At 30.5% G+C, this 27,602-nt stretch overlaps 1 protein-coding gene and 1 long non-coding RNA gene across 5 annotated transcripts in view; one reads left to right on the top strand and one right to left on the bottom strand.

Annotated features, from left to right (window-relative positions):
- The window catches only part of LOC121114937 (histone-lysine N-methyltransferase SETD7), a 53,058-nt gene that overhangs the window by 15,011 nt on the left and 10,445 nt on the right, over positions 1-27,602 (top strand). For 3 of the 4 annotated variants that reach the window (XM_071887357.1, XM_040709065.2, XM_071887358.1), the window contains exons 2-5: positions 2,377-2,462; positions 2,530-2,589; positions 3,892-4,073; positions 15,685-15,781. In XM_071887357.1, the coding sequence (XP_071743458.1) occupies positions 2,394-2,462; positions 2,530-2,589; positions 3,892-4,073; positions 15,685-15,781 (408 nt within the window). In that variant the 5' untranslated portion in view covers positions 2,377-2,393. The remainder of the gene's footprint in view (positions 1-2,376; positions 2,463-2,529; positions 2,590-3,891; positions 4,074-15,684; positions 15,782-27,602) is intronic. The other variant, XM_040709066.2, reaches the window with a different exon arrangement.
- Positions 21,219-23,761, bottom strand: LOC121114938 (uncharacterized). Its single transcript, XR_011779385.1, has 8 exons — positions 23,580-23,761; positions 23,401-23,468; positions 23,120-23,324; positions 22,644-23,061; positions 22,444-22,563; positions 21,970-22,387; positions 21,689-21,891; positions 21,219-21,616 (listed from the first exon to the last, which is right to left on the bottom strand). It is a non-coding gene; the product is annotated as an uncharacterized lncRNA (long non-coding RNA).

Here is a 27,602-nt window from a genome sequence, read left to right as displayed (position 1 = left end):
TAGAAATAACTTTTTATAGGCAGCAATTTACAAAATTAAAATATAAATAACTTTAGCCACTTTGATACTCATACGCAAAATATTAATTATTTTAAATTTTGATGAATACTAAATCAGAGCTGAAGACTCGGAATCGAATTGTATTTAAGTCTAATTAAAACACAACTTCAGACTCAATTAAAATGGAGAAACAACATTGGAATAATTTCTGCCAATGTCCTAGCTAGATTGGAGTGGGATTTGTCCGTATCTCTTTGTTTTTTTCATAGCTGTTTGTAACTAATCTAATACCATTTAATGACAACTAAGTTGTGTATATACGTATATACTGTATATAACGAATTGTCATGGTTACTATGCCAATTTTTGTGGGTTTTTTTTCCATAGCGAAAGTACTAAGAATTTTCTAACTCTAATGACAATAGACAACTGAATCACAGCTGAATACTCAAACTCGAATAACCTTTAAGTCTTTATATATATATATATATTGGTTTAAAAAAATCTAACATATTTATTCATGAGTTATATAAAATAAACACACATAACCATAAATGTATCTAAAAAATAAAAATAATATTATCAATAGCAAAAATTGTGACGATAAATTGATTTCTTTAAAACTTAATTCCTTGTGGAATTGAAACACTAAAGCTTGCCTTAAACATAAAGAACATTCTCATAAAAAAATTAAATTCCATATACTCCTTGAAAACGAATGATCAAGGAATGTCATAAACACCTTTCCGTGTCGTATTTATCGCCAACTTGTGTTTCATTCGATTCATGTAGCCTTACCCAACTTTTAGTTTTGATTTTTTACATTCAAAATAAACTTCGGTAAATTCTGACTTCAATGTTTGTAGGTTCGCGCTCAGGTTGTTCCATAAAAAGGAAATATACTTTATGTATATTGACTTCAAAGACTATTCCTATGGAATATTATAATATTTACTTATACTAAATCAGTGCAATTACATCTGACCAATTCAAGGAACATAAAAAAAATGATAATGGATTCCTTGTCACTCTAGATGGACCGAACAACAACCATTTCTTCTGATATAGTCCTTTAAATTCAAAAGTAATATAAGTTTTCTTCTAGCTTTCTTCTTTCTAATGACTCTTCACATTCTGTAAATATATGGGGACGGTCATCTATTTCTATGCATCCCAAAATGCATGTTTAGTTGATGTCCAAACAAAGGGATTTCCATTTATATGACTTAAATATTCTTACCCCTAAAGAAATGCAGACCTATGGTAGAAGATTAGATAGCCTTTATGACTATATTTTTAGATTTTATTAATATTACAGTTACATTTATATTTGAATTTGTTAAATATTTAGAGGATCAAATTAACTCTCAATCAGATGTTGTATTTATAAATTAAAGTTTTTGTATTTCATAGTTATAAGACTAAGATTAACTTTCCATATAACGTTAGTTACTAGGTAAAATATCCTCAAAATCTGGTTTTATTAATTATTTCAACTTCATTCTATTTTTATAACTAAACCTCTTCCATATTAATCAACTTGGCACATTGTTTTTGGAAAAGTATTAAGCTATGTGGGAAATGATTATTAAATATGTGTAGTCTAATGCAAAAAACCAAACTAAATATAAATCAATCGGTTCCCTTTCTAACGAATGTCAAGTGTTTTACCTCACTAAAAAAATATATTGTAAAAACCAATATTATTATATTAGCAACAGTGTAGTCTTATGAGCTTCAAGTTTAAAAAAATGACTTCCAAAATGAGATGAAAATATTTAGATTGTCTTTTTTAGCCATTTTGAAGGTGTAAAATATTTTTTAAATTTGTATAAAAAATACATTTTTTACCCATGGTATCATAAATTATAGAACGGTGAAATGGCTTATTTCAACTAAAAAATCCTATCTTGTTCTATTTAATTAGCTGGGGTTAATAAAATTTTAATTTGCTATTAAAATTCGTCAATTGGCTAACTTTACTTTTAGGTATTATAATGGTCTGGACTATGCCAAAAATTGCAAGAAAGTCATCAAAAATTTTCAAAGCTCAAATTGGTCGTCCCCAGCAGAAAAAGTTTTTGTCTAGGGAAAAAAGTATTTTCCGAAAACTAGTCTGTCTACAATATCTCCCTTACGTTCAAGTCATAGTTAATGTTTAAGCTCAATAAATACTTTTGTAGTATATGATATTTTATCCTTGTCCTAGATATTTTTTCCTAATTATTTAATTACTAAGGGATACTCTGATTTACATATTATTTTCGCACATTAAATTATGTCCGTGGGGCGACTATTTTCACATAAAATTGTACAGATTTATTATGTGGATGAAAATCTTTAATGTACTTTATTTTTCTATTAATTGATTTCAAGATAAAGGATCAGATATTATGATGATTAAGAAATGGTTAGAATCCGTAACCAATCCTCATGAATATAATTTTCATCTCTTTTTGGAGGTATGTATATACGTTATTTTGTTCTTATGCCTCTTCAATTTTAAATAATTTATTACTCCAATGTAAGAATATGGAAACCAAAATTCCTCGTAGACGAATTGCAATCCTTCGAAAAGTTGATTTAGAGGTTTTTATTATCATTTCTAATATTTCACACATAAATAGACTGGCTCTAAATTTGTTTTTTTAGAAATGTTTGACGAGCTAAAGTTCAAAAATGTTTTTTGATAAAAAAATAAAAAATATAAAGTTGATACTAATTTTATCGATGTTTTGAGGTTGTAAAGGACCCTAAAAATTCTTACTTGAAAATAGTACACAGATTAAGTCAAAATAGAGCAAGTTATGTAATAAATTATTTTCGATTACAAAAATATATTTTTAAAAGTTTAAATTTATTTTTTTCCCTAAGAAAGTTATTGCTTAAAAGAAAGGGACAAATAAGGTACTCTTGTACCGCGTATAGAAGGCACTTTTTTTAAACGATATGTTTACATAAGTTCTTAATTTTAACCATTTACACCAAAGATACGCAAGAACTCTCCTTTTAGAGGGAGATGTTAACACTCCATTACGACCTATTAAATAACACAGGTGATTTTTTTTGAGGGAGGAAATTTTGTACATATGAGTTCTAGACAATACTCGAATTGATTTATGAACGTAGAATCTAAAACACCACTATGTATTATTAAAAAAGGTCTAAAAAAGAGTGTCGTGTTTCATCATTTTAAGTCTAAAAATGGAAATATATCGGGTTTCTTAGGAAGATACAGAATTAATAAAAACACTTTTAATCATAAAAAACACGTTTTCATAAGTTTTATTCATCCTAATTTTCATTTTGTTATTGTTTTAAGGGTCAAAAATGACTCTTAACGATAACAGTCATGCATTACTATAATCCCAGGATTCTATGCTCAAAGATAAATTCCTTTTTTTTGGCTAATAAATAATCATTTTAAGAGGAAAGCTGTATTGAAACTTTTGGAAGATTATTTTTTTTCTAAAATAGTTATTTTTCCGTCTGACAATTTGAAAAACGCAAATCTAAGAGCCAATCTAATGTACAATATAAACGTTACAATACCATGCATTTCAAGATAACATTATTCATAGAATTTTATAGCTAAATAACTTAATTCCATTCCATTATGTAATGATTATTTTTGTAACAAAGGAATTATTTTTATTTTTTACTTCTCGGTTACGTATGAGATAAAATATATCATAAGTAACCATGACCAAGATATTAAGAGCCTGTACCTTAGTAACAATAGACATTTCAGTTTTAATTTATTATTACAGCTGTAAATAAGAAATAAACATTTCAAATGTAATTGCTAAATGATATATTTTCCAATAATAATATAATTGTTATTTTTTACCTATTTTTGAAAGTAATTTATCTTTCTAATTTAATAAAAAGGATCTAATTGAGGATAACGATGATGGAAGAGAGAGGTTCATTGAGCTAAATTCAGACGAATATTTATTTGAAGGAACTCTTAATTGCTTTATGAACGGTTCTGGTTGCTTTACATTTATACATCAAGAAGGATTTTCGATTCAAGGTCCACTACAAGAGGGATGTCTCCATGGACTCGTTATGTGAGAATATTTCTACATTTTTGATATGTTCTGATGTGATTTTTTTACCCTGAAATGATTTTGGCTTCAAATATGAAACATATCAACAAAATCCCTATTTAATATAGTTTTCTAAGAAAATTTGTCAAACTGCAGCATGTTTTACATCTAAAAACCCCTGTTGGTAGGGGTGAGTAGTTATTAATATGGTGTTGCATAAGCTAAATAGGTCATTAACAGTGGTGTCGCTAGCCTCTTTTAATTAGTATCTATAATGTCAGGATCGAGTGAGGAATAGGTGGATGTCTGTTTCAAGAGCCTAAGTTTTTATAATCTAGTCATATTAAAGGTATTTAAAATTCATTTTATGATTTTTTAGAATATTGGAATGACTAAGATAATTAATTATAATTATAATTTTTTATTATATATGTATCTGAAACTTAATGGCCCTTCATTGCTATGTTGCAAATGTGTAACAAAAATCAATGAGATATATAGTTTCATATTTTTTACTTCTTAATTATTATTATTTATTTATTTTCAAAAACAATTTTTCTTTCATAACCTATGAAACGTTTTTCCCTTAATATTTTTTTATTTGACCCCCCCCTAAAAATAAAAGAAGGATTTCAGGAGTAAAGTACATTTTCCTGCTTTCTTAAAGCATAAAATTCTAAATAGGAATTAGTTGATGTAATTATTCATTTCTACCATCACATTCAAGAAACTACAACTATAAATTAAATGTAATATTCTATATCGTAAATTTATGTACTCAAGAATACGATTGTTCATATACACATAATTTTTCTTACACTCTGATAAATATAAAGATGTCGAATTAATCATAACTACATAGATCTTAATAATTTACATAGTAGGGTTTCTCATTCCCGGGAAACACATTTTTTAATTTCGGGATTCCAGCAAATATATTTAGTAAATAATAAGTTTCATAATAAGTATTTATTTTTATATTTTAATACTTCAAAACAAATTGGTAGTATATTCAAAATACAGAACGTTCGTGTCCATTTAAAATAGTTTGCTTATCATGTGAGAGTTTTTTGTGTTGAATCTTATAGTCTTTATTTCCTTTTTCCAAGTATCAAACGTGGATTATATGATGTTTATATTATAGTGTGTAACGGGTATAAAAAGAAAAAAAAGGTCAAAACATAAATGATTGTTGTTGTAGTAAAGTTCCATCAGTCGAAACATTTCGATGGGTATCATTTATTATCAAAACTTATGCTGCATCATTTTATAAACTGGATAAATGAAGCTTATGTTATGAAATAATTAAATAATGCAGGATTTTCCGGGAAAATACGTATGAGCAGGCTTATTTCTACTTAAGAGTACTTCAGGATAAAAATTCGAAAATGATTTTTATATCTCTAGATAAAATAAATATTTGACATACGAGCATTTAGTTACGCCAGCATCATGCCTCTCCTTCTAAGTAGAGGTGCAGCTGTATTTATCTGTATTATCTGTTGTATATACATCAGAAATTGAGGGAGAATGGGATCCCGTGAGATAAACTTAATGAAGTACAAATAATTAAATTGAGCCTATATTTGTATAATAATGAAATGCAGGCTTTACTGTAGTTGTAAACCCCTGAGACATCTATCATCTTGAGAGAAACTTTACTACTTGTAATAAAAAACTGTTTCTTCGTGTTTTTCAATTATGTGTATTAAATATATGTAATTGAAGGTATGTCTGTACTTTTTTTTTTTGCAATGAAGCATTGATATTTTAATGCTCTGCTTTTTATTCACCTTTTTTAGTTAATTGATGAGTTGATACTTATTTCTATATGCATTCAATATATTCAATCATCAATCACATATATCTACAAACATATTTTCACGAATGAATTAAAGTAAATACGTTGATGATTAAATATACAATAATAAAACTATAAAATAATATTTTATCACCTAATAATGTGATTTTTTATTATTTTATAATAATCATACAACTTATAATCAAGTTACAAATGTTTTTATTCGCCTTTACTGCAATCTGAATACAGTGTGGTCCAGAATTAGTCAAACTCACTTAATGCACCTTTACTACAGAGTAGTGTTGTCACGATAGATATCAATATTTTTTCCTCCCGGTTTCAATTTGGTATAAGTATTGTGATGCTTTTTTGACTAAGAATATATTTTTAACATGTTGTGCCTATCAGGATTTTGATGGAACTTCCTAAAAGTTTAATTTTTATTTCTTCTTATTATCACACAAATTTGATGCAATGTGAGCTCATCTAATCACATGTTTCAAATACTATCATTCTTCCGTCTATACTTTAATTAGGGACGTCCACAAGGACCACTATATATATATATATATATTTTGGGGTGGAGCGGGCTGAAAAGTTACAAAAGGTAATATTTTTTGTCGCCAAAGGTTTAATAAAATTAATTACCTTCTAAATTTTTTTACATCTGTTGAGAAAAATTCCTTCATAGGGCTACTGCCCTTCCAGTCCCAACTCTTCAGACAGCCCTGATAAAATAAATAAACTTCGTTCGAAATTGATCTCAAATGGTTGTTTTCAGAATGGTTTTAAGCTCTACTAGATGATTTATTCCATCCTAACACTGGGATAGAAACTGATATTAAATCTTAAGCAGATATATTTATATTTGTAAAATTTAAACTACATATAAGTCTAATAACTACTAGAATATGTCTTTCTCGCAATTTCATCAAAACTTGAATACCTTTTTTTCTTGTGTTGTTTTGAAATTAGTTTTGTATGAAATTTTTATTGGCGTTATTACTGTATTTACGTCATTCCCCGGGTTTTTTTAGTATGAAGTATAATGTTTGCGAAAAGAAATATATATATTCACTTCAGATTAAAAATCAAACTGCCCTTATTACTTGTTTGATACCTTTATGAAGGGAATGTATGGATTCTATTTAAAACAATGTGCTCATACGTAATATATTTTGTACTACTTTGTGTGGTGTGAGAGAGTGCGATTAATTGAAAATTCATTGAGACTTGAGAGCCTTTTGTTTTGTAGTAATACACAATTTCAGAAAATTATAAAACTTCCCCATATAATTTCCCTTAGACTATAATTATCACTCCTAGTCATAGAAAAATAAAAATATAAAGTCAAAAAGTTGGGAATAAAGTCGATCTAAATTTCAGCTTTTAACAAAGATGGAAAGATGAAAGTTTGGAAGATTCGAAGGAAGAGAAGAGTTGGAAATGAGAATACAGCCATGGGCTTAATAAGTTAATCAAGGGAGTTATTATTACATATTATTTTTTTTGATATTGTTTTAAACAATCATTTAATCATTTCAAATAAAATCAGCTGATGCAAAAAATCAATAAGTAAGGTTAATGTAATATAATTTAATTTTGTTTTTCAATCCAAGGACATCCTCACCCAATCTCTTTTTATAGCAGCTGAAATAGTGCTAAATGACATGAGCTAAATTAAAAAAGATGTTTACCTCATAATGCCAAACTGCCATCAAAAACAACTTTTCGTCTGAATATAATTATTTCTCTATGTGGCTAGCTCATTACATATTGCTTGTATACATTAGGAATCACTTGTTTACGAGAACTGATAGGATTATAAATTATGTATGATAAAAACAAGATTCATTCATTTGTTCACATAATTATGGACCTAAGTGCTCCATAAATAGCTTGATAGATATTTTTCTTTACAAGCATTTATAATAGAACACTTAAGACTCGTTTTGATTACAGTTAGTAGTATATGCATATACTACCAAAATACCAAGAAAATAGGTAGTTATTGGTTTTATTAGCCCTTTTAAAGGACCTTTACAATCGTTCTTCAATGCAAGTGTCACATGGACAAGAAAGTAAATATCATCGGGCTATAAACAAAATTAATTACTTGTGTGCATTTTTGACTCGTTAATATATGTATTTAATGAAATGCAGATAGTTTATTGAAACTCATATCCGGTTCATATTTATCGTGTCGTAATGACCTTTTATTGACTGTAATGGTCAGATTTCCTCTTTTTGTTCAAAACTCATAAAAATCCCGTCATCTGTGCTATCATAAAAAGCAACATCTTCCCTTAAAAAAATCTACGTAAGCTAACGAAAGTGTTTTCGCTATGTTTCGCTTCAGTTGGAGCTAAAAATGGAAGAAAGATTCGACAAGCATGTAAAAGAAAAAAAAAGTACTTTTAATTCTGATAGCTTAAATTTATTACTGCAATATATTAATCTTTATACTTCTTATGGAAGATATTTTTGTAGAGAAAAATTACTTGTTTTGCTCTACAAAAGCCCCTTCTTAGCAGTTGCCATTCTATATTTGATGGGGGTTTGTTAGACTTAGTCTAGTGAATTGGTTTCATAATTAATAGCACGATGTAATTATATGTTAGGAAGTGATGTAAAAATATATACATTCAAAAACTACTTATGTACAGTATAAAAAACCTTTATTTTTTTACCTCCTTTGATAAATCAGTAGCTATGGTAACATTTTTAGCTTTTTTTTGTTGTTTGTTATTTACTATTTCATAGAAAAATCATAACTAAAAGCCAATAAACATAACCAAAAAAAGGTGATAAAATATTCAATTTCCGACCAAATATCTTTTATCAATATTTTTCGAAGAATTTGGCATTTTATTCTATATAATACTCTGTAATTATAAAATAACTAATCACATAACCAATTAACTAAAACGATTTTTTTAATTAAAAATATTTAAACCTCATTAAGCTATTATATTTTATAAATAAATGTTGGAAAATATTTACTTAACTTTAAAATGTAAACATTTATCTTACCTCAACTAATCGAATCCTCATTTTCTTTTTTAAATTAACTATTCATGGGAAACAATATTGTATCAAAATAAAAAACAGCTCATTCTATTAAACAAAAGTTTAATAAACTTCTTTTGATTTACTAAAAAGTGGGAAGATCCAATTCGTCCAACTACAAGACCCATATCCATACTAAAATCTAAGGTGTCACTGATAAGCAACATCAACATGATTATGAACTAGTTTATTTATATAAAACTAATATCAACTATATGGCCATAAAAACTTTAATTTGTACCAAGCATTGTTCAAATCTTAAGATTTACAAACTTTTTGTCCGTTCAAGATATATTTTAGTTTTTGTATTTTCAAAACTGTAATGTAATGTTAATGTAAATTTACCATAAAATCAACTATTTACGTGAAATACCTTCGATACATACGCTGTGAAGGTGGGTTATCACATTCATTATACGTTTACACGTAACACATGTATAATATTATAATATACTGTTTACCTAGTCTTAGGACGTTACTTTAATTATTAATATCCAGGATTGGAACAACACCACTGAGTTTTATCACGGAAGTCATTCATCAAAGTCAAGTGACTAGTCTTGTATATTCACTGCTTCGACTTCTAAAAATATCATGCCACACACAAGGTAAAAGAAGTAACCAGCACTTCAACTTAAGATTATCGCCAAGAAGGGCGGGACAGCTTTATAAATTAAAATTTCGTTTTAATTTCCTTATTAATGAAACAAAAAATAATTAGAAGCAATTATTAATTCATCGTTTTTTTTAAAGGTTATCAAAAAAAGAATTAAATATTCCAAATCAATAGAAAATATCAATTAAAGAATATAAAAACAAAAACATGCTTTAAAAAAATAGTCCAACTGGTAAATATTTAAAAATAATAAATTACTTGTCTTATTTACAATACTTTAATTGACAGTTTCGTAGTCCAAAATTATAAATTAATAAAATAAGACTACCATTTATTGTCATAAATGAACAATGAAAGTATATTTTATCAAAATATATTTGACAGTTGGTATCAAAAAATGAGATTTCAGTAATAAAATGAAGAGAAACGTCAAAATAAATGCACGTTATACGCCGCCGTACAAAAGGAGAATATATTGGTAGCATGTTTGGAACTAAAATAATTATAGCATGAGAAAAGTTAGAGAAAGCTTGTTCAATTATTATTTCAAAATATATGTTTTATCTATAATACTTTACAAAATAAAAGATTCTGTAACTGGATTCAAATAGATAATTTTTAAAGAAACGACAGCAAAATTTCATTTTTTTAGACATTTTACAGATTTTCAAATCAAAACTCCTCTATGAAGGACTATTTTTTATCGTTGATTTTCTTATTTAGAGGAATAAAACGTGAAATAAAAAATATCTGGTGATACCAAATTCCCAACTTTAGTTTTTACGATACACCCGAATGTATACACAATTAATTTTTAAGAACTTAGTGTATTCGAATCTTCAAACCTCATCAACTGAACCTTTCAAAATTTAATATGTGTCTTGTTTGTAGGAGTGAAAACAAAATGAGAAATTAAATTTTCAATCAAGAAAATTACTAGTGAGGCATTTTCTCTGCTCCAAACAATTATGATTTAGAACACTGAGCTAGGGTTGTCAATGGTGTTATGTATTGTCTTTTATTTACTTTTAAATCATGACGTAGGGATTTGTTTTAAATAGATAGGTAGGTACCTTGTGTTTTACGGGTTTGTCTATTTTAATAGTCAAATGTGTGTACATCCTTTTAAATGTAATCCCTTACAGAATATATGTTTTAGTGTATGATTGTACCCCCAATCCAAAGGTGTTCTTATTGATTTTACTCCGGTCCGTTGCTTCCGTCTGTAAGTGGTGTTCGTGGAACATTACAGTCAAGTAGACTTGAATATCCCTCTATAATTAACTATATAACCTCCATGAATGTATCCTTTTTGCAGAATTCTACTTGCGTATTCTGCAATGGGAAGAAAAAGTTGCATTTGTCAGGAGGGAAAATTATAGAGTGACGTATCATAAAAAGCGACAAATTGCATAAAAAAATACGTATAACATTGATTATAAATCTACTCAAGCGAACATGCGCGTTCCCCACTTGATTTATACCTTAGACTCTTACTATTTAACAATCAATATCTCAGTATAGGAAGTAAACGGCTTTGTATCAGATTATTTCCGCCTTTTTTAGAGGCAAAGTTGTGAGATACAATATAGATAACAGCATGATTGATGTTTGTACTTTGGTTCATTGCTTTATTTTGATATTAAATATTGTATTATGTAAAAAATTATTTTAAAAGTAGTATGTGCTTAATCTAAATATGCTTGACATAAATATGATTGATTTTTCTTGAAAATTAAATCAATCTTTTTACAAAATACAAAAATTATAAGTCCTAATGAAATTGCTCATTTTAGGTTAGCACGTTAAAAATAAAAATGATTGTTTGTAAATTCCAATGATTTGTGTAATTTAATCAAATGATGTTTTTTCGACATTTATAAATCATTAAAATGATGGATCGAAAACAAATTTTTGATGGAAAGCACTTTAATTTTGATAGTTATGCTTAATAAATTACCATAATAGAAATATATGAAAAACTATGACAGAATGACCATGAAGAAGTCATCTTCCGCTCCCATTCTATCTCCTTTTTTCATATTAATCTTTGAGATAGTAGATAAATAATAATAAACATACAAAATTCTGAAAAATCTCAATAGTTAATATCAAACTTTGCTCATAAATTAAAAACTATTGAAGTATATAGTAATGGGGGAGAAACAGGAGGAAATTTTTTTTACTACAGTGCAAATATTTTTGACTCGAGAGCAAAAATTGACGAATAACTTTTTTTTCGGAAATAAATTCCCCACAACGCATATTGTTAATTTCAAAATTTCAACAAAAATTAAATGACAAATAATGTCGTGTTATCATAGTCAGTACCTCCACACACCGTAGTCACGGCCTTAGTTAACCTGTGATAATTGACCACTTATTTGATTACCTGTAACGACAATTACAAATGCATTAATGCGAAAGTAAGGAAAATATTAGAAAATAGGGTGGGCCAATCTCACTAGGACTCTTATTCTCCAAATGAAATGCATTAATCCACAAGTTGCCAATTTTATTAAGAATATGGAACAAGAATCAAGATAATGCCAAGATTATAAATTACTGGATGGACAAAAATATTATGGTTTGATTTTAATAGTCCCTTATTTTTTTTCCTTTGGATTGAGATGAGGTGTTGCAGATTACTTTTACCTCGGAAAGTATGAAGATAAACTTTTTTGTCGAAATTTTTGGTTTTGTGTTCTGCAGAATATATTATATACATATATTGTAGATCCTCCTTTGTTGTTATATATTTTAATATAGGTTCCATCTGTGCCGTTTTGGACGCGCAGTTATTATGTAACTGTCGTTTGAGTGAGTTGGTGTGTGTATTTTTGCGAAAATGGACAAAATTGAGTATCAAGCTGTCATGAAATATTTTTTTTCAATGTGTAACCTTTAAATTGATTCAAACAGCAGGAAACGTATAAAGGATTTGTTCTGTTAAAATTTGACACACCTAAGTCAATCTAACTTGGAGTATTTGAGCCAAAAATAAAAAGTGTTTCGTGAATAATCATTTTACAGAGAGCACTATTTGAACGATTTACAGAGATGGGAGGAACGCTGGGAGAATTGTGTAGAGCTACAAGGAGACTATGTTGATAATTTTACTTTTTAAATCAGGAAAAATATCTCGTAGCTTTGTTAGGTCGGAGACTTTTCAGACACCCTTCGTATAATGAGGTACACTATATCAAAGGTGAAACTATTTAAACCGCTACTTGCAGATCCATTGTATAATTAAAATATTAACAAAAAAGTCTACTCCAAATGCATCAAAATCAGAAAGTACCCAGTTTTTAAAAACACTATTGCTATATTAAGTTTATAGTTCATTATAATGCTGTTTAATTATCTTTTGACTTTTTTTAATTGTGTGTATTTGAAGAGCTTCTCTATTGAAATAAATGAGAAATCCCATTTTAGGTATTGGAAAGAATCGAAATACCGATACTAATTACGTTATTGTAACCAGAGTTATTTTTCTTTGTGCTTGCTAATTAAGTTAAATGGCCGATTTTCTTTCTCATTTTACCCAATGGTAAAATTAGGAAATATAGGTTTGCGGATGTGCTGTACTATGAGTACTATAGATGACAGAGTAATGATAGGAACATGTTCTAAAAATATTTTTTTGGTATAAATATTTGTTAATTTGAGGAATTTTTTTTATTATATCTTTTAAAAATTAACATGAAAACTACTATAATTTTTTCCTTACTAAAACTAGTTCTACTGTTGCTTTCATTCAAATTTGAAAAGTTTATTATTTGATTTCCTTTTTAACATTTGTATGAATATTAAGTCAGAAATATATATACTATTCTATGTTATATTATTTTACCAATGTTTTGAATTTTTTTTTAATAAAAACACAGATTGTCCCTTTTTTTAAAAAGAAAACTGTTTTATTATTATCTGTTTTTCTTTTTTGCTTGTTTTTCTAATAAATCCGAATGTATATATCAAATCTAGAGCACTAATTGCATTCTATTAATTGAAAAAAAAAAAAAAAAAATATTGCAAAATTGTCAATCCCAATTTTAATACTATGTCTAACTAAGGCCTCCTAAGGATTCCTAAAAAAATGACAATTTTGGATGTTTTAGGTAAAATTAGTTTCGATCATCCGGTGATTTGTAATTCACCTTTAATTATAATATAAAAATTATATTCAAAATGAATCAAAATTTACAACTATACCTTTTTTTTTTGGTATTAATGAACAAATATTTTTGAAAGTTGTCCCAATTATGGCTGTGATCGTTCTAGAACTCAAATTTACTCATATTCGGAGAAATTGTATTCCTATTAGTCTTATGTGTAGTCATTTATGGTGTAAAAAGGTGTTTTTAAGAAAAACTTGATCTTATCTAAATTGAACCGTATATATAAAATTACTCTGTGTATTCCAGATTAGATTAGTCCGGATTTTTGTCTACTACAATTTTTTATTTTAATCATAATAAAAATAAATGCATCATTCAAATGCAAAAATGTTAAATTATTAATGCCTATGGCTGATGAGAGTTTTTGAACAGTCTGGTATAACTGTTGATCGATATGGGAGACGCCTAGTGAAGTTAAAATATAACTGTACAATTTTGCTTGTACAATTTGCTTAGAAATACGTATATTTTCATTTCCTTAGAGGCGACATATCTGCTCACAGAGATCACTATACAAACTATAGCTCACCTATACATTTGAATTTTTTAAATAGGGTGGAATAATTCATAAGAACACAATCTTGCAAGGTACCAAAATATACTTTAACAAAAAAATTACACTTCCCAGAATTTCGAGAATTTCAATAAAACTATCAATAAACTACTTTTCAAAAGTTCATATACTTGAATTAGCTATATACTATCATTAAGCATTGAAATATTTTTTGTGTCCTTAAAAACATACAAAAGCATCTTTTATTCCAATACCCATGCTTGTAATAAAAGAATGATTAAAAATCTAAAGATATTTTTCGAAGTAATCTTCAATGTCTTGATGAATTTGCATTAATCTCATTTGTAATCTTCTTATTTTAATAAAAGAGGAAAATTGTAGGAAATATATTTTTTTTCTTTATTCTTGAATGATCCTTCATCATTTGAATGAAGATAAATTTACACAATTTATGTGCAATCTTGTGAGTTTATCATTTTCCCGTTTAAATGGCTATTTAACAAGATTTTGTTAGTAAATATCACTGTGAAATTTATGTATTTCTTTTCATATTTTAATAATAATTTTTTTAAAACAGTCTTACTCATACATATATTCTCAACTATTTTATTATATCTATAATGGCAGTACTCTGGTTATTTTTTTAGAACATGCAGACCTCCATTTGTTAATTATCATTTATTATCATTGTATCTACTGCATAATTTCAAAACATTAATCGTAAAAACTTTAAACCGAGTAATTATTAATTACCTCCGCCACCTAGGTATCTTTTCGCCTCAATTTCTTTCTTGATGTGATTTTATATTTGTAAACAGGATTTAAAAAAAAAGTTACTCACTAATTTTGGTATAACGATAATATAAGTGAACAATAAGACGCCATTAAATTTTCAAGAGTCAAACTCAATCAAAACGTTAAAAACGCATACGTGATTATTTCTTTGGAACAAATTAAGATACATAAATAACCAAAGTAGTGTGATTTTGTTGGTATAATCAAATCACTTCTTATACAGCATAATGTAAAAAAATATTCAACATTGCAGACATTTGACTAATAACATACAGAAGAAAAGAGTGTTAATTTATGCGTGAGTAATTTTAGGCGGAGGTTTGCCCTCTAACAAGTGCTAATTCTAGTTTCATTATTATTCAACATTTAATTTAATTAAATATAAATAATTCAATGAAGCTTATATTATGAAATAAATAAATGCAGGATTTCTGGGAGAAAACATACTTCCGGTGAGTTTCATGTAGATATAAAAACCCCATAGAAATCACGGAAAAACGGGATCATGTAAGATAAATCCTTGTCTAAGTTCATTTATAATTTTGTCCCTACGATATGAATAGTCATTAATTTAGAATTTAGCTTATTTAAGTAAATATCATATAATATGATAATGTATTATTTTTTATTTTCATGAAAACATATTTACTATTCTATAGTGAAAAAACACACCAGGAAAAACGCGTAGAAGCTTTTTACTATTATGGAAGGAAGCAGGGATATTTCCGAGAATTCCAGTGGGATAATATTTTTCTTGTGAGTATGATTGTATGTATGAGCCCTAGTAACACATTAAGTATGTATACTGTATACGTTTTGATTGTTTTTAAAATAATATAAACATGGATATATAAGTATTATTCAGGTAGTTGGATTTAAAATTCTCGTAAGAAAAGAAATAAGGAATGCAAATTTAGACGTGAAGCAAAAGAGTTAATGTACAGGGTGGGGAAGCAAACTTTTCAAAATGTAATAATTTCAAAAACAATGTGCAATTTATAAATACAGTCAAAACTAGTCTCATAATCACCTGTAATGCGGTTTGTCAACACACTAAGTATAATTATTTGGTTAACAAGCAGAAATTTCATAGGATAAAAAAAACTGTCTTAAACATGCTTTGCAATCTCCGAGCAACAGTCACACAATTTATTAAATAGTTACTACATAAGCTCATAAATGAACCTGCTTGTAACGCTCACATTTTTAAAATTTACATATACTGTTTATTACAAAAAAAAAAGGCCTACGGGCCAAAGTCTTATGGACCCTCTCTCGACGAGTTAATAAACAAAATATGTATGCCTTCACATAAATGAATATTTTTCTCAAATTTCTTTCTTTCGCTCCGATTCTATCTGAGAATGAGTGTTATCCCATAACTGCTCAAAAGCATATTTTAATTTGTTTCTGGTATCTAATATTTTCAATTTTTTAATTGTTCCAAAATACCAAACCTGGTTGAAGAAGTTACTTCCACTAAACAGTCACTTTTTCAGTTCCCTTGCCTGATTGCTTAATTACAAGTTGACTGTAGAAGTACTTTTTTCTTGAAAAAATCTTTTAACATACAAAATTTCATCTATTTAATGACTAGCATCAATTAATCTCACCACCCTTGGAAACAATCACATTATCGACACTAGAACGAAACCTGACGCTGGTGTTGTGTATGTAACCTTTGGAGATCTGGTTCCAGTGCTCCATGATACTGACTTTCAACTCTTCCACACTACGATTAGAAGGTCTGAGTAACGTTGGCCTCCAAAAGCTTTATATATTGTATTCTAGAGGAGAAAAATGCGCCTGAAGGACTTGTTCATGATAGAGGGAAAGTTGTGCAGACAAAACTTTTGGCCCTTCTTTGGATACTATATGAGATGAAAGTCCATCTTGAGTCCATACAAAACTTATCACAGGGAATTGACCTTCAAACTCGGCAAAACAGTTCAGCTCATAACTATATAAAAAGGTCTTGGCATCATCTTTTTCTTTTGTGCTTGAATATATATAGGTCCACATTCTTGTCACCCGCACACATGACCTAAGCAAGTAGATCCTTTGTACTTAAAGTCCTATTATTTAGTCGTCCGAGGAGCTGGTCCACAGTGATGATCTTCTTAACCAATAAAATTTCAGAGTTTTTTTGGTCAGACCCCTGTTCCTTTTTTGCTTGATGTGCACTCATTTTTCGTCTAATTAAAAAAAAAAATATTTAAGCGTTAAAGGAGAAGCTAACATATCCGCGGTCAAATTAAAAAGTACAGAAAAATTACCAACCTCACTCTGTATGTACATAGAGTCTATGTACATAGTTAAGTATAACAATATACTATACATAAATAGGATTGAATGGGTTTAAAACCTCTAGGAGTTTCTATTGAAATGCACTTACCACGAGGGACTCATCATTTATTATTTTTAGTAGTAGATATTTGCATTCATAAGAAAGATATCTTTCTTCTTCTTTTTCAAAATAAAATCCTTTTCTTTTGAGTTGTTGATTTTATTATTATAGTTTTAGTACTATAAATACATGTGTGTCTTAGCTCCCTTAATCATTATTATAGCCTCCCTTTACGACAATGATGGCTTGCAGGCGGGGGCAGAAGGACTGGCCTCTGCTGCGTTCATGGTGTCCCAGTCCTGGCTGAAAGTGGCTTTGAGGGTCTCGGTGTTTGGATGACAAATACAGCAACCCAAATGGTGTAGTCGAAAGGGTTAGTATCATGGCTGTAGGGGGGCCCAATGTGTCAAAAAAGTGTTCAAAAGACTAATTCAAAAGAGTCTTGTAGGGAAAGAGATATGGGGTTCTTTCATTACTGGTGTCAAAAGTGGCATCTTCACCCTCGACCCACTTTTATGGCTCTCTGAACAATCTGGTGTGAAATCCCGAGATCTCTTGGATGGGCCCAATTTGACTTAAGGGAATTGGCTCTTTTCTTTAAATCCTCCATATCTTGTTTGACCCTTCTTCCTCTCTAACGTTTTGGACTTGCTGACAGCGTAGATTGTGTTCCAGGAAATTCTTCGATCACGTTCAAGTCATTTTCTCAATTCGTACACAAGCTTGAGAGCTCAGGTTTGTTTTTGTTTTGTAATTAATTGTTTATCCTTTAATAAATTGGAATATGAATTAGTTTCAATCACTCAACCTATAATAATTGTAGAATTAGTCAGTGTTCAGATTTTCAATGGACTAACTGGTATGGATATGAAGGTTGATTATAATTTTGACCTCAGCTAAAGGATAGAAGTTGATTGGTTAATTTTTTATTACACTATCAGCGTCAATAAAAGTTGAATGTCCTTTCTCTAGGTGAAATAGACAATTATTTATGTAAGAAAACAAAAATAAATGTGACGTCATATTATGCCCAAAGAGAAGATGTGAGTGATATTTATGGTAGGACTGAATTAAGACCTATTTTATAATAGGCGGTGAGTTATATAGTTTTGGGAGATAAAATGTATCAATACAATCGATATTTTTTTAAGTAATATTTAAAATAGCATTAGTGCAAGGAAAATATTGTAACATACATGTATTACATTTATGTATGTATCAATATTTTATTATTCGTTTTTTAATGTCAACGCACTTTTGGGTGAACTTTTTTTTGCCGAATGACATTTGGTTAAAGGTCAATTTGCCGAACGTACATTTCACCGAAGGACCAATTGGGACATATGGCCAATAATTGATATTTATTGATGTATACGATTGTATATTTTCATTCAATTTAAAACTATACAGAGTACGACCGGGTAATTTTCCGTGTCATTAGTTTTTCTGTTGCCCTAATTAAGGTTTCAGGTGACATTTTAACCAATGTTCCGATGTGCATTTTCTTCCGCATTATTTTAATTTGATCAAAATCAGACAAAAAATGAATGAACAGGAATAAAAAGGCAGAGGGTTTGGATGTTCTCGGCACGGATGTTGTTCAAAATAAAATTCAGACAATGTAGGCGTGGCTTTGAGGATATTCTGGAACATCAGGGTAGCCAATGATAATGGGAAAGGTGTCAAAAGAAAGGCAGGAAGTGGAGGGAATGGTTTGAAGTGAAATGAAACATTTTTCAAGTACCTGTAGGCCAATATAAAGGAAGATCCAACAGAAGATTCGTTATTTATTTAATAGAGTGAGGAAGTGTCCTCCTTGCTTTTGTGGGTGTTTTTTGTTTTGTTTGTTTCTTTGATTCAGAGGACTTAGACTGTGAAGTGAGGAATTTCTTACAGCATCGGAAACATAAAAGTATGGGAGATTGGTTTGGATATTCAGCTACGCCGTAGGATTGCTCGAGAGTGGGTAAAATACCTTCAAAAGTCAAGGGTAAGGTACGGTGATATTCTTATTGAGGAATCCCCTTCCTTTTCATTCGCCCGCGTTGACGTCATTTTTCCCGCCTTTAATAATGTGAGGGTGTACTCCTTCTTATCACTGATCTATACTGCTGAACAAAATATTGTATTTACCTTTATCAGATTAAAATCACGATAAACTCCTTGATTAGCTGTTTTCCAATGAGTTGGAAAAATCCAACACATATAGGTAAACAATCACGGTTGTTTACTCCTCTCAATCGACTGGTAGAAATATCGATTGATTACTTCTAATAATTACTTAAATTAAGCATTTTTGTCTACCTTAATAACATTTAACGACTAATCTATCCTCTTTTGGATGAGTGATAAGGAGGGGGAGGAAATTCCCCCATCTTTTTCCTCAGTCGGTGCTTAAAACATCTCAGATCACGTTTAATCAAAAAATAAAGAATACCCACTGGCCGAAGAAAGTTCTGCAGGTCCGTCGATTTCATACTTGCCAAAAATCTTTCTTATGGTCCTTATTTAAACTTATTTACATCACAGTACTCCAGAGGAGGATATTTTCCTGGATTACAAAAAAGTAGCAATCAATAAACTTGGAGTTCCTGCCCATGACCTATCACATATAAGTGCAGAAATGGGACCCAGTCGTTCAATTGTATGCACAAAAACGCCAATTATTATATCAAAAAATGCTTAAATTTAATTCTTCCCATAGATTAAGAGTAGACGTCAACGCAATTCAAATTTAAAATTTTTGTCATAGGTTTAAAATCTTCACTTGAAAATTTTTGAAGCTCTTTAATGAAACAGTGTCTGGGATTGGACCGGTGAGATCAAGGAAAACCAAAAAAGGTTATTAGAACATTCAACAATAAAAAAGCCAGCTTAAACCATTGGTTCGGGCTCTCTCTTGCTCGAAGTAACGGGTGATCCTCATAAAATTCTTCAACTTTTGCCGGTGAAAGGAAGTATCATCAAATTGTTTTTCGATCAATCACGTAAGCACTAATTGACCAAAGTTGATGGCTTAAAAGTATCCATGAAAGAATACAAGAGATACCTCTTGAGAAAATTAAAAAAGCTTGGGGATATCAATAATACAACAAAGTTATACCGGGAAGCTGTATTTTAAACGGGATCGAAAGTTCAAATCTAGAAACACAGAGTGAAGCCTTCTCAGATAGTCCGATAAATAAACTCCAACTTGTTGTTCATTGTAAGGTAGAGGCAAAAAGCACATTCAAAAGATTGAGGCAGGAAATTCTATAGAAAATAATGATGAGAGAACTGAGGGGCACACTGTCATTGTGGAATCTCTTATCCCATATTAATCTCAGTGGTAAATATGCCGTTGACAATGCAAACTGGAAAATCCAAACGGAGGAGGAACCTGAAAAGATTGAAGGAGTGAATTAAATAATTCTGCTATATCCCGTGAAGAGAACCTACAAGCTGATATTAGAGCTGTAACGTCTGGAGTTGAGGACGTTGATACTGAGTCTGTTAAGAGTTCACTCGTCTTGGGTGGCATGAAAAGTAACCTCTGTCTATTGGAGGAGTCGAGTGTGGAATATTTAGAGGATAGTCCTCTTATTCACGTCCATAGCAGTAAAGTCTCTGATGGGTGCGTGTCGAAGAAAATATCAATGTTACCTAGAAAAGAAGATATATCTTATAAAAGACAGAGATCTCCTGCCTATAAAGGAATAAAATAAAGGAAAATACCATTTGGGGAACACCACATGAAGAAGGAACATTATTGTGAGATAAATAAAACAGGTACCCTTGTTACCCAAAATTCTGAAATTAAACCCCTACTGTGACTGAGGTATTAATGTCTCTACAAGTGGAAAGCCTCTCAAATTGATACAAGGCGTGAAGATATAAATGACATTGTCCACCTTTTTCCGAGAATTCATTCCTTCTCCTCCACAAAGGCAACGAGAAAGACAAGCCATCCTTCTAGAGGAATAATTGTTCTCATAAAAAAGTCGCTTAGTCCTCAGATGAGAGAGTAAGACCCTGAAGGGAATTATTTAGTAATCGAGTTGGACTTTCTTGGAAGAAAAACAACACTATATGCATTATATGGTCCAAACTTCGAATCCAAGCTTTAGTTCTCTAACATAACGAAAAAATTTGACCCGAAATCGGAGAATGAGTGTCTAATAGTGGGCGAACTCAACATTACCCGCTAACCGTCACGTCACTCCTCTGGTTATGGGGGTTCTTGTAACAAAAGCAGCGCTAAAGATCTAAGAAAGGTTAGTAATGATAATAATTCAGTTGACCTGGGGCTTGTTTGATGAGCTTGCACCAAAAATTACTTTTACAGGGATTACAAGATCTGGTAACAAAATTATAAGTCGACTTGATAATGTTTTGTCCTCAAGTAGATTTGCGAATCTTTTGGCAGAGTTTATGGTGTTCATTTCTGACGATTCTCCAGTTTTTGCAGCATTCAATAATCCATCGAAGCCTCGAAGATCCTTATAGAAAATGAATGCGTCTCTCCTAGCAGCAAAATGAACTTGTAACGAGATATGTGAAATTATTATAAGAAACAGATTATTAGTATGATGCTGGTATAATCTCTTCATGGGATTACCAAAGAAATATCGAAAATTTAGCAAGGAAAATAGGGTGCCTTCGAAAGAAATAAAACCAAGAGACGTCTGGAAAAAATGAGGGATGATAATAATACTACGAATGCAAAATTGGAGGAGATTATAGAATAGAAAACATGGGAACACTAATAAGAATAAGGAATAAAATGCTGGAGTTGAATGTGAAAGGGAAATATTCCTTCAAACATCTGAAAAAAATCGCTTCCCGGAAGAAGAATGACTTCCATATAACTTTCTAAGGCGAAATATTGGATGACTCGGAGAAAATATGCAGATTTTACTCCAAATTCTATAGTTGTTTGGTCTGCAAGTCGAAGAGACTCTATGACTTCTGTTTGAACTAGATGATTTATAAAGATCCAACAAAATGGAAACCTTTGTTGTTTAAAAATTTGGATCCTGCAAGAATTGAAAAAAAAAAAAAAATGATCAAAATGATCTAAATCATGATATACTTTTAGACATGACAAAAAATTTAAAAATCCTGGACCATCAGTGTTGCCTTTTGAATTTTTCAAAAGGTTTAAAAATTTACTTTCTCCAATCCTCGACGAAGTGGATCTTTAACTTTAGTCCTGAAGAAGAAAAAGTCAAAATATGACATTAAAAATTACAGACCCATTTCCCTCCTGAGTACCATTTATGGAATACTCACCAGAATATTGAGTCAAAGACTTCCCAAAATTATTCCGTACATTATATCAACAGATCAAAAAGGATTTATGGCGTCCCGCCTGCTAGTGAACATAGCGCACTCTATACAAGATGGTTTTGACTTATGTGCATCATCCAAGTACGCTACAATTTTTGTCGACTTCGAAAAGGCATTCGATATTGTCTCACACAAGTTCATTGTCATACAGCTATACAGGTACGGACTGCAAGATGGGTTTGTTAACATAGTCTCGACTATTCATAGAAACTCATTATCGAGCATTGATATTTCCGGATCTCACTCAAAGTTTTGCATTCTGCATTGAGTTCGGCAAGGAGATTTGCTTTCGCCATCTATCTTTCTAATCGCAATGAAAGGATTAAACGAGATTATCAACTCCAAATCCAGTCTTGAAGGTCTGAAAATAAATATAAAGTCACTCAAGTGTTTATTATACGTGGATGATGTTTCCTTACTTCTAACAGGAATACAAGAAAAAATGGCATATCCCATCTCCTGCACCATCAGTCATTCAGGATTTCAAAAAAAATCCAGGACTCTCCATCAACATCTTATCCAAATGTGACGACTATCTTAAGACATGGGATGGTCTTAGCGAATTAGATTTTGTCAAGTCTTTCACTCTTCTAAGAATTGAAGTTTCTAGCTGCAGTGCCGATGCTGAGAGAAGAAATGAGGTGAAAATTTTATCCACTATAAAGATGGGTGTCCGATTTTTCAATAATACTCCACTCACCAGATATGAAAAAATGAAGGCTATAAATCAGTATACTCGAAAAAACGTTCCATCTGTTGAGATATGTCCTTTTTTCAAAGATGATATGTGAGAGCATATATAAATTAAAGAAAGATTTAGTATGGGTGCATGCAATAGCATACATTTCAAGGTCGAGCATTCCTGCCCGAACAACTCGCTGGGATCTTAGTTCTACGCACATACAAGGTATGTGGGGGGCGCTGAATCTCTCGTGGTTAAAGCGACTCAGGAGTTCTAGTGATTTTTGGACAATTCAAATTTTTAAAATCTCACAACGGATTGGTGATCAATTTGATGAACGGATCTGTATGGGTCAATCTGAAATGTTTGGAGTGGTGAATATATCAGACGGGAGCTCCGTGTCGAATAACTTATTGCTATCCCATAGAACACGGCGGACGTTCTCTGGACGATATTTCAAAAGTAATTATCTCGGTCCTCCAATCCCAGCGTTCATTGCTTTAGAAGTCATTCCTAACAAACATGCACATCCAAACATCATTTTGAAGAACCCATTCACTGACACACGTCAAAAATGGCTGAGGTACAGACTAGGGATGTCCTGTATTTTTACAAATTAGTCCCGAGAAGATCCGAAGGAGAGAATTGGTTATTTTTGCCAAAAAAAAAAATAAAAATTGGAGACATCTTTCCATTTATTCTAACAATGGATAAAAATTACCCCAATCCTTAGGATGGTGGGGGAAGAAATCTGGAGAAACTTTCATCTAAGATTGAGTCCCTCAGACTGGCTCATTGTAACGTCCTCATAGTATAAGAATAGATGGAAAATTAACTGGCTAATCTCCAAAGTGCAATGTATAATATACGCTGTCAAGCACAAGAACAAGAAACTCCCTTCTTGGCTTTGTGATTACGTCTCTGAAGTGATATTAATTCTCGGCTCCCTCTTTATGGAAGGGAAATACTAAGAACTAATAAGTAATACTAATACTATACCCAATATGAATATTCTAATATAGAGTATTTACTTAAGTTTTCTTATCAGAACTCGCTCGAGAATCTCATTTCTTAATCTGATTAGTTATCTAACACTTTACCTTTTTCTTTAACTTATAATATTTCAAATTTCGTAAATGGACTAATTTGTATTTCTGTAACTATTATTTTAAAATGGTATGTTTTCTGTTTTGGATTACAAGCTATTATAATTTTTGACTGATGTAATATGTGTGAAAAAGAAAAAGAAAGATTTAACAGTATCAATGCGCTGGTTGGCTGACAAGTTCAACGTGAACAAGATCACCATCAGGAGGTTAGTTCATGATGACCTCGGTTTTAAGAGGTTTGTCAGGACTCCAAGACATCTCCTCACCGACAAGATAAAGGCCTTAAGGCTTGAAAGATGCAAAAAAGTCCTTAATTACATGAAGTGTCATACGTCGACTGTAAAGATCTTCTCAGAAAATAAGATCTTCTCAGTCGACCAGGTTTTAAACCACAGAAACGACAAATTTATAGCAACATCACCTGAGGAAGTCTAGGGCATCTTTAAGGCAAAATATCTGGCCCAAGCAATGTGCTTGGGAGTCGTGGCCTATGATGGGAAGAAAATGGAACCCTTCTTCTACAGGCCCAATGAAAAAATCGGGGATGAGGCCTACTAAAAGGTCCTAAGGTGGAAAATCTTGTCCTGGTTGAAGGCTAACTATCCTGAGAATAAATACTTCTGCAAGGAGCACTTTGACGACTTCTGAGACAATACCTTCTGGCACTCTTCCAGTTCTGATCTCAATCCCCTCGATTTCAGTGTGCACGGAGCGCCTTAGAGAGCAAGATGGGGAAGAAATCACACAGAAATGTGTAAGAGGTCAAAGCCAGCATGAAGAAGCAATGAACCAAGATGTCATCCAATTATATTTTGGCAATTTGGGCCACGTTCCGACCTTGTATGGAGACTGCTAAAAGTTTTTGCGATAACATTTTTCATTATACTTTTCAAATAAAAAGTTATTAAGGTATTGGTTTTGCTTTTTGATTGCTGAAAATTTCCTCATGCACTCTGTAGTATTATGAATATGTATTGTTTATATACTATAAGTGTCTTATAAGTAAATGAATTAGTCTTTTTTTTCAGACAAACTCCTGAGAAGAGTCGGGAGGATTCACGACTACCTCTCATTTTCTCGTGTTCTCCTACGACTTAACTTTTGAGGGCCTCCTCGAACTTTCTTAGGGGGTTGCCTCACTACTGCCAACAGCCTATTCCTATGACACATTATGGATCATAACGAAGTGGAAATCACTACTCTTGCATGACATTATGTATGTTCGTTAATGCAGGATTATTTTTCAATATGAATAACCATCATGTCAAATGATAATTAATTGTTAATAACTACTCCGTTAAGGTTAATGATTAGCACTTCTTCTATTCGAATTGCTGTTGTGTAAAGTACTACAACTTTAAAGATTCGACTAAATTTGAACCACATACTACTGTGTTATGTTTATATAATGATCATTAATTAAAATAAGTAATTAATATAAAAAATATTTTTCTACAAAAGAAAACTAATTAATTGACCTTGTATTAGGAAAATGTCATTCGACAAAAATGTTTTCGCCCAATTGTTCTGGGACTTTTTTATAAAATAACGCCAAAAAACAAAAAAAATCATCATCACACCACAACAGGTCAAACACCAACCGTTTTCTTTTTTCGAAAAAAAATAAAAACTCTCCGTCTGGTGAAAAAATTGTTATAATGTCGGGAAAACTGGCATTTCCATTGTTTCATTAAGATAAACTAAACGAATCGATTTTTGGTCAAAGTGGTCTTTTTGAATATTCCTTTAATTACATATATCATTTTGCCCATTAAATATATATTTGACAAGTTTATTCTATAAATACATATTTATGCTTACAACATCAATAAATAAATGTAACAAATATAACATTGTATCTAGAAATTATTTTGACAATAAATATTTAGAGAAATACATCATTTGAACAAACAAAAATAGATACACGATATCGATTATTTAGACAAAAAAAAAAAAAAAAAAAAAAACGATTTCCAATTAATTATTTGCTTATGCTTTTCAATTAATCTTCTTTGGGCTAGCATTACATACTATGTCTGAATCGTTCGTATGATGATTTGTTTTTGACAAATAAAAAAATTTGACGCTTATGTTATGCTCCAGGATTTTCTACTATATTTAAAAAAAAAAAAAAAAAAAAAAGGTTGTGGCCATGTGTACCAACGTAATATAAGAAAATTAATTTGAGAATTGAATTTGGAATGAGAAAATGACGGTTTCTTTTTTATCAGGGTGGTATTTGTGACTAATGCAGTTTTAGCTCATAAGTTGTACGGATATACAGGGTTCACAAGATATATATGCCACCACTTTGGAATGTTATTTTGGGCAAGCACAGGCGTTTAGACAGCTTACTTTTTTTTTTTTGATAGCTTGTTCAACCCTGCGCCAGTTCTGTAAAAAATGGAATCAATTGACAAATTCGTTGTTCCAAATATTTGGAAAAGGCATGAACCCCTCCTTAAAATAAGCGTCTTATGAGCGACAACATAACGATTATATATATCAAAATATTGGAAATTATAGGCAAATTGTAATTTATAATTATTTGTAAATAGCTTATAGTTGGCAAATTTAATTGACTCTTGTATATATCAGCCGAGCCATATTTCACTTGTGTGTAATTGTTTACAGGTACCAGTAGTAGGGATGTAACTTTTGTGGAGAAAAAATGCAGATTAATTATTTAAAATGAAAAAATAGGTTGTACTATTTTTCTATTTCAGAATTATGATCTTTCTATGTTAGATCCTTATCGTGAGAACATTCCCTTCTATGAGAAGAATAAAAAACTCCCCCCTAAATTTTTTGTTTTTAACTCATTTTCAAATTATGATATACAGCAAAACCTGTATTCAGACAAGGAAAACGGAAAAATCTCTCCCTTAGTGACTGTATACTCGCATATTTGGATAAAAATATAATTTAATCCTAGAGATTATAATAAATGTTGAAGGTTTTGCTTCCTAGAGCAGTAATAAAATAATAATATAACATATATAATGTCGTCAAATCAGGGATACTAAAAGTCCTCACTCTCTACAAAAGTTGCTTCCTAACTAAAAGTTTGGGAAAGTATTATATGAGATTTTTTTAATAATTAGCTAAAGA

Source organism: Lepeophtheirus salmonis, chromosome 3 (genome assembly GCF_016086655.4).
Source record: "Lepeophtheirus salmonis chromosome 3, UVic_Lsal_1.4, whole genome shotgun sequence".
Taxonomy (NCBI): domain Eukaryota; kingdom Metazoa; phylum Arthropoda; class Copepoda; order Siphonostomatoida; family Caligidae; genus Lepeophtheirus; species Lepeophtheirus salmonis.
Note: the sequence above shows the minus strand (reverse complement) of the source record. Positions and strands in the feature narration are given on the sequence as shown.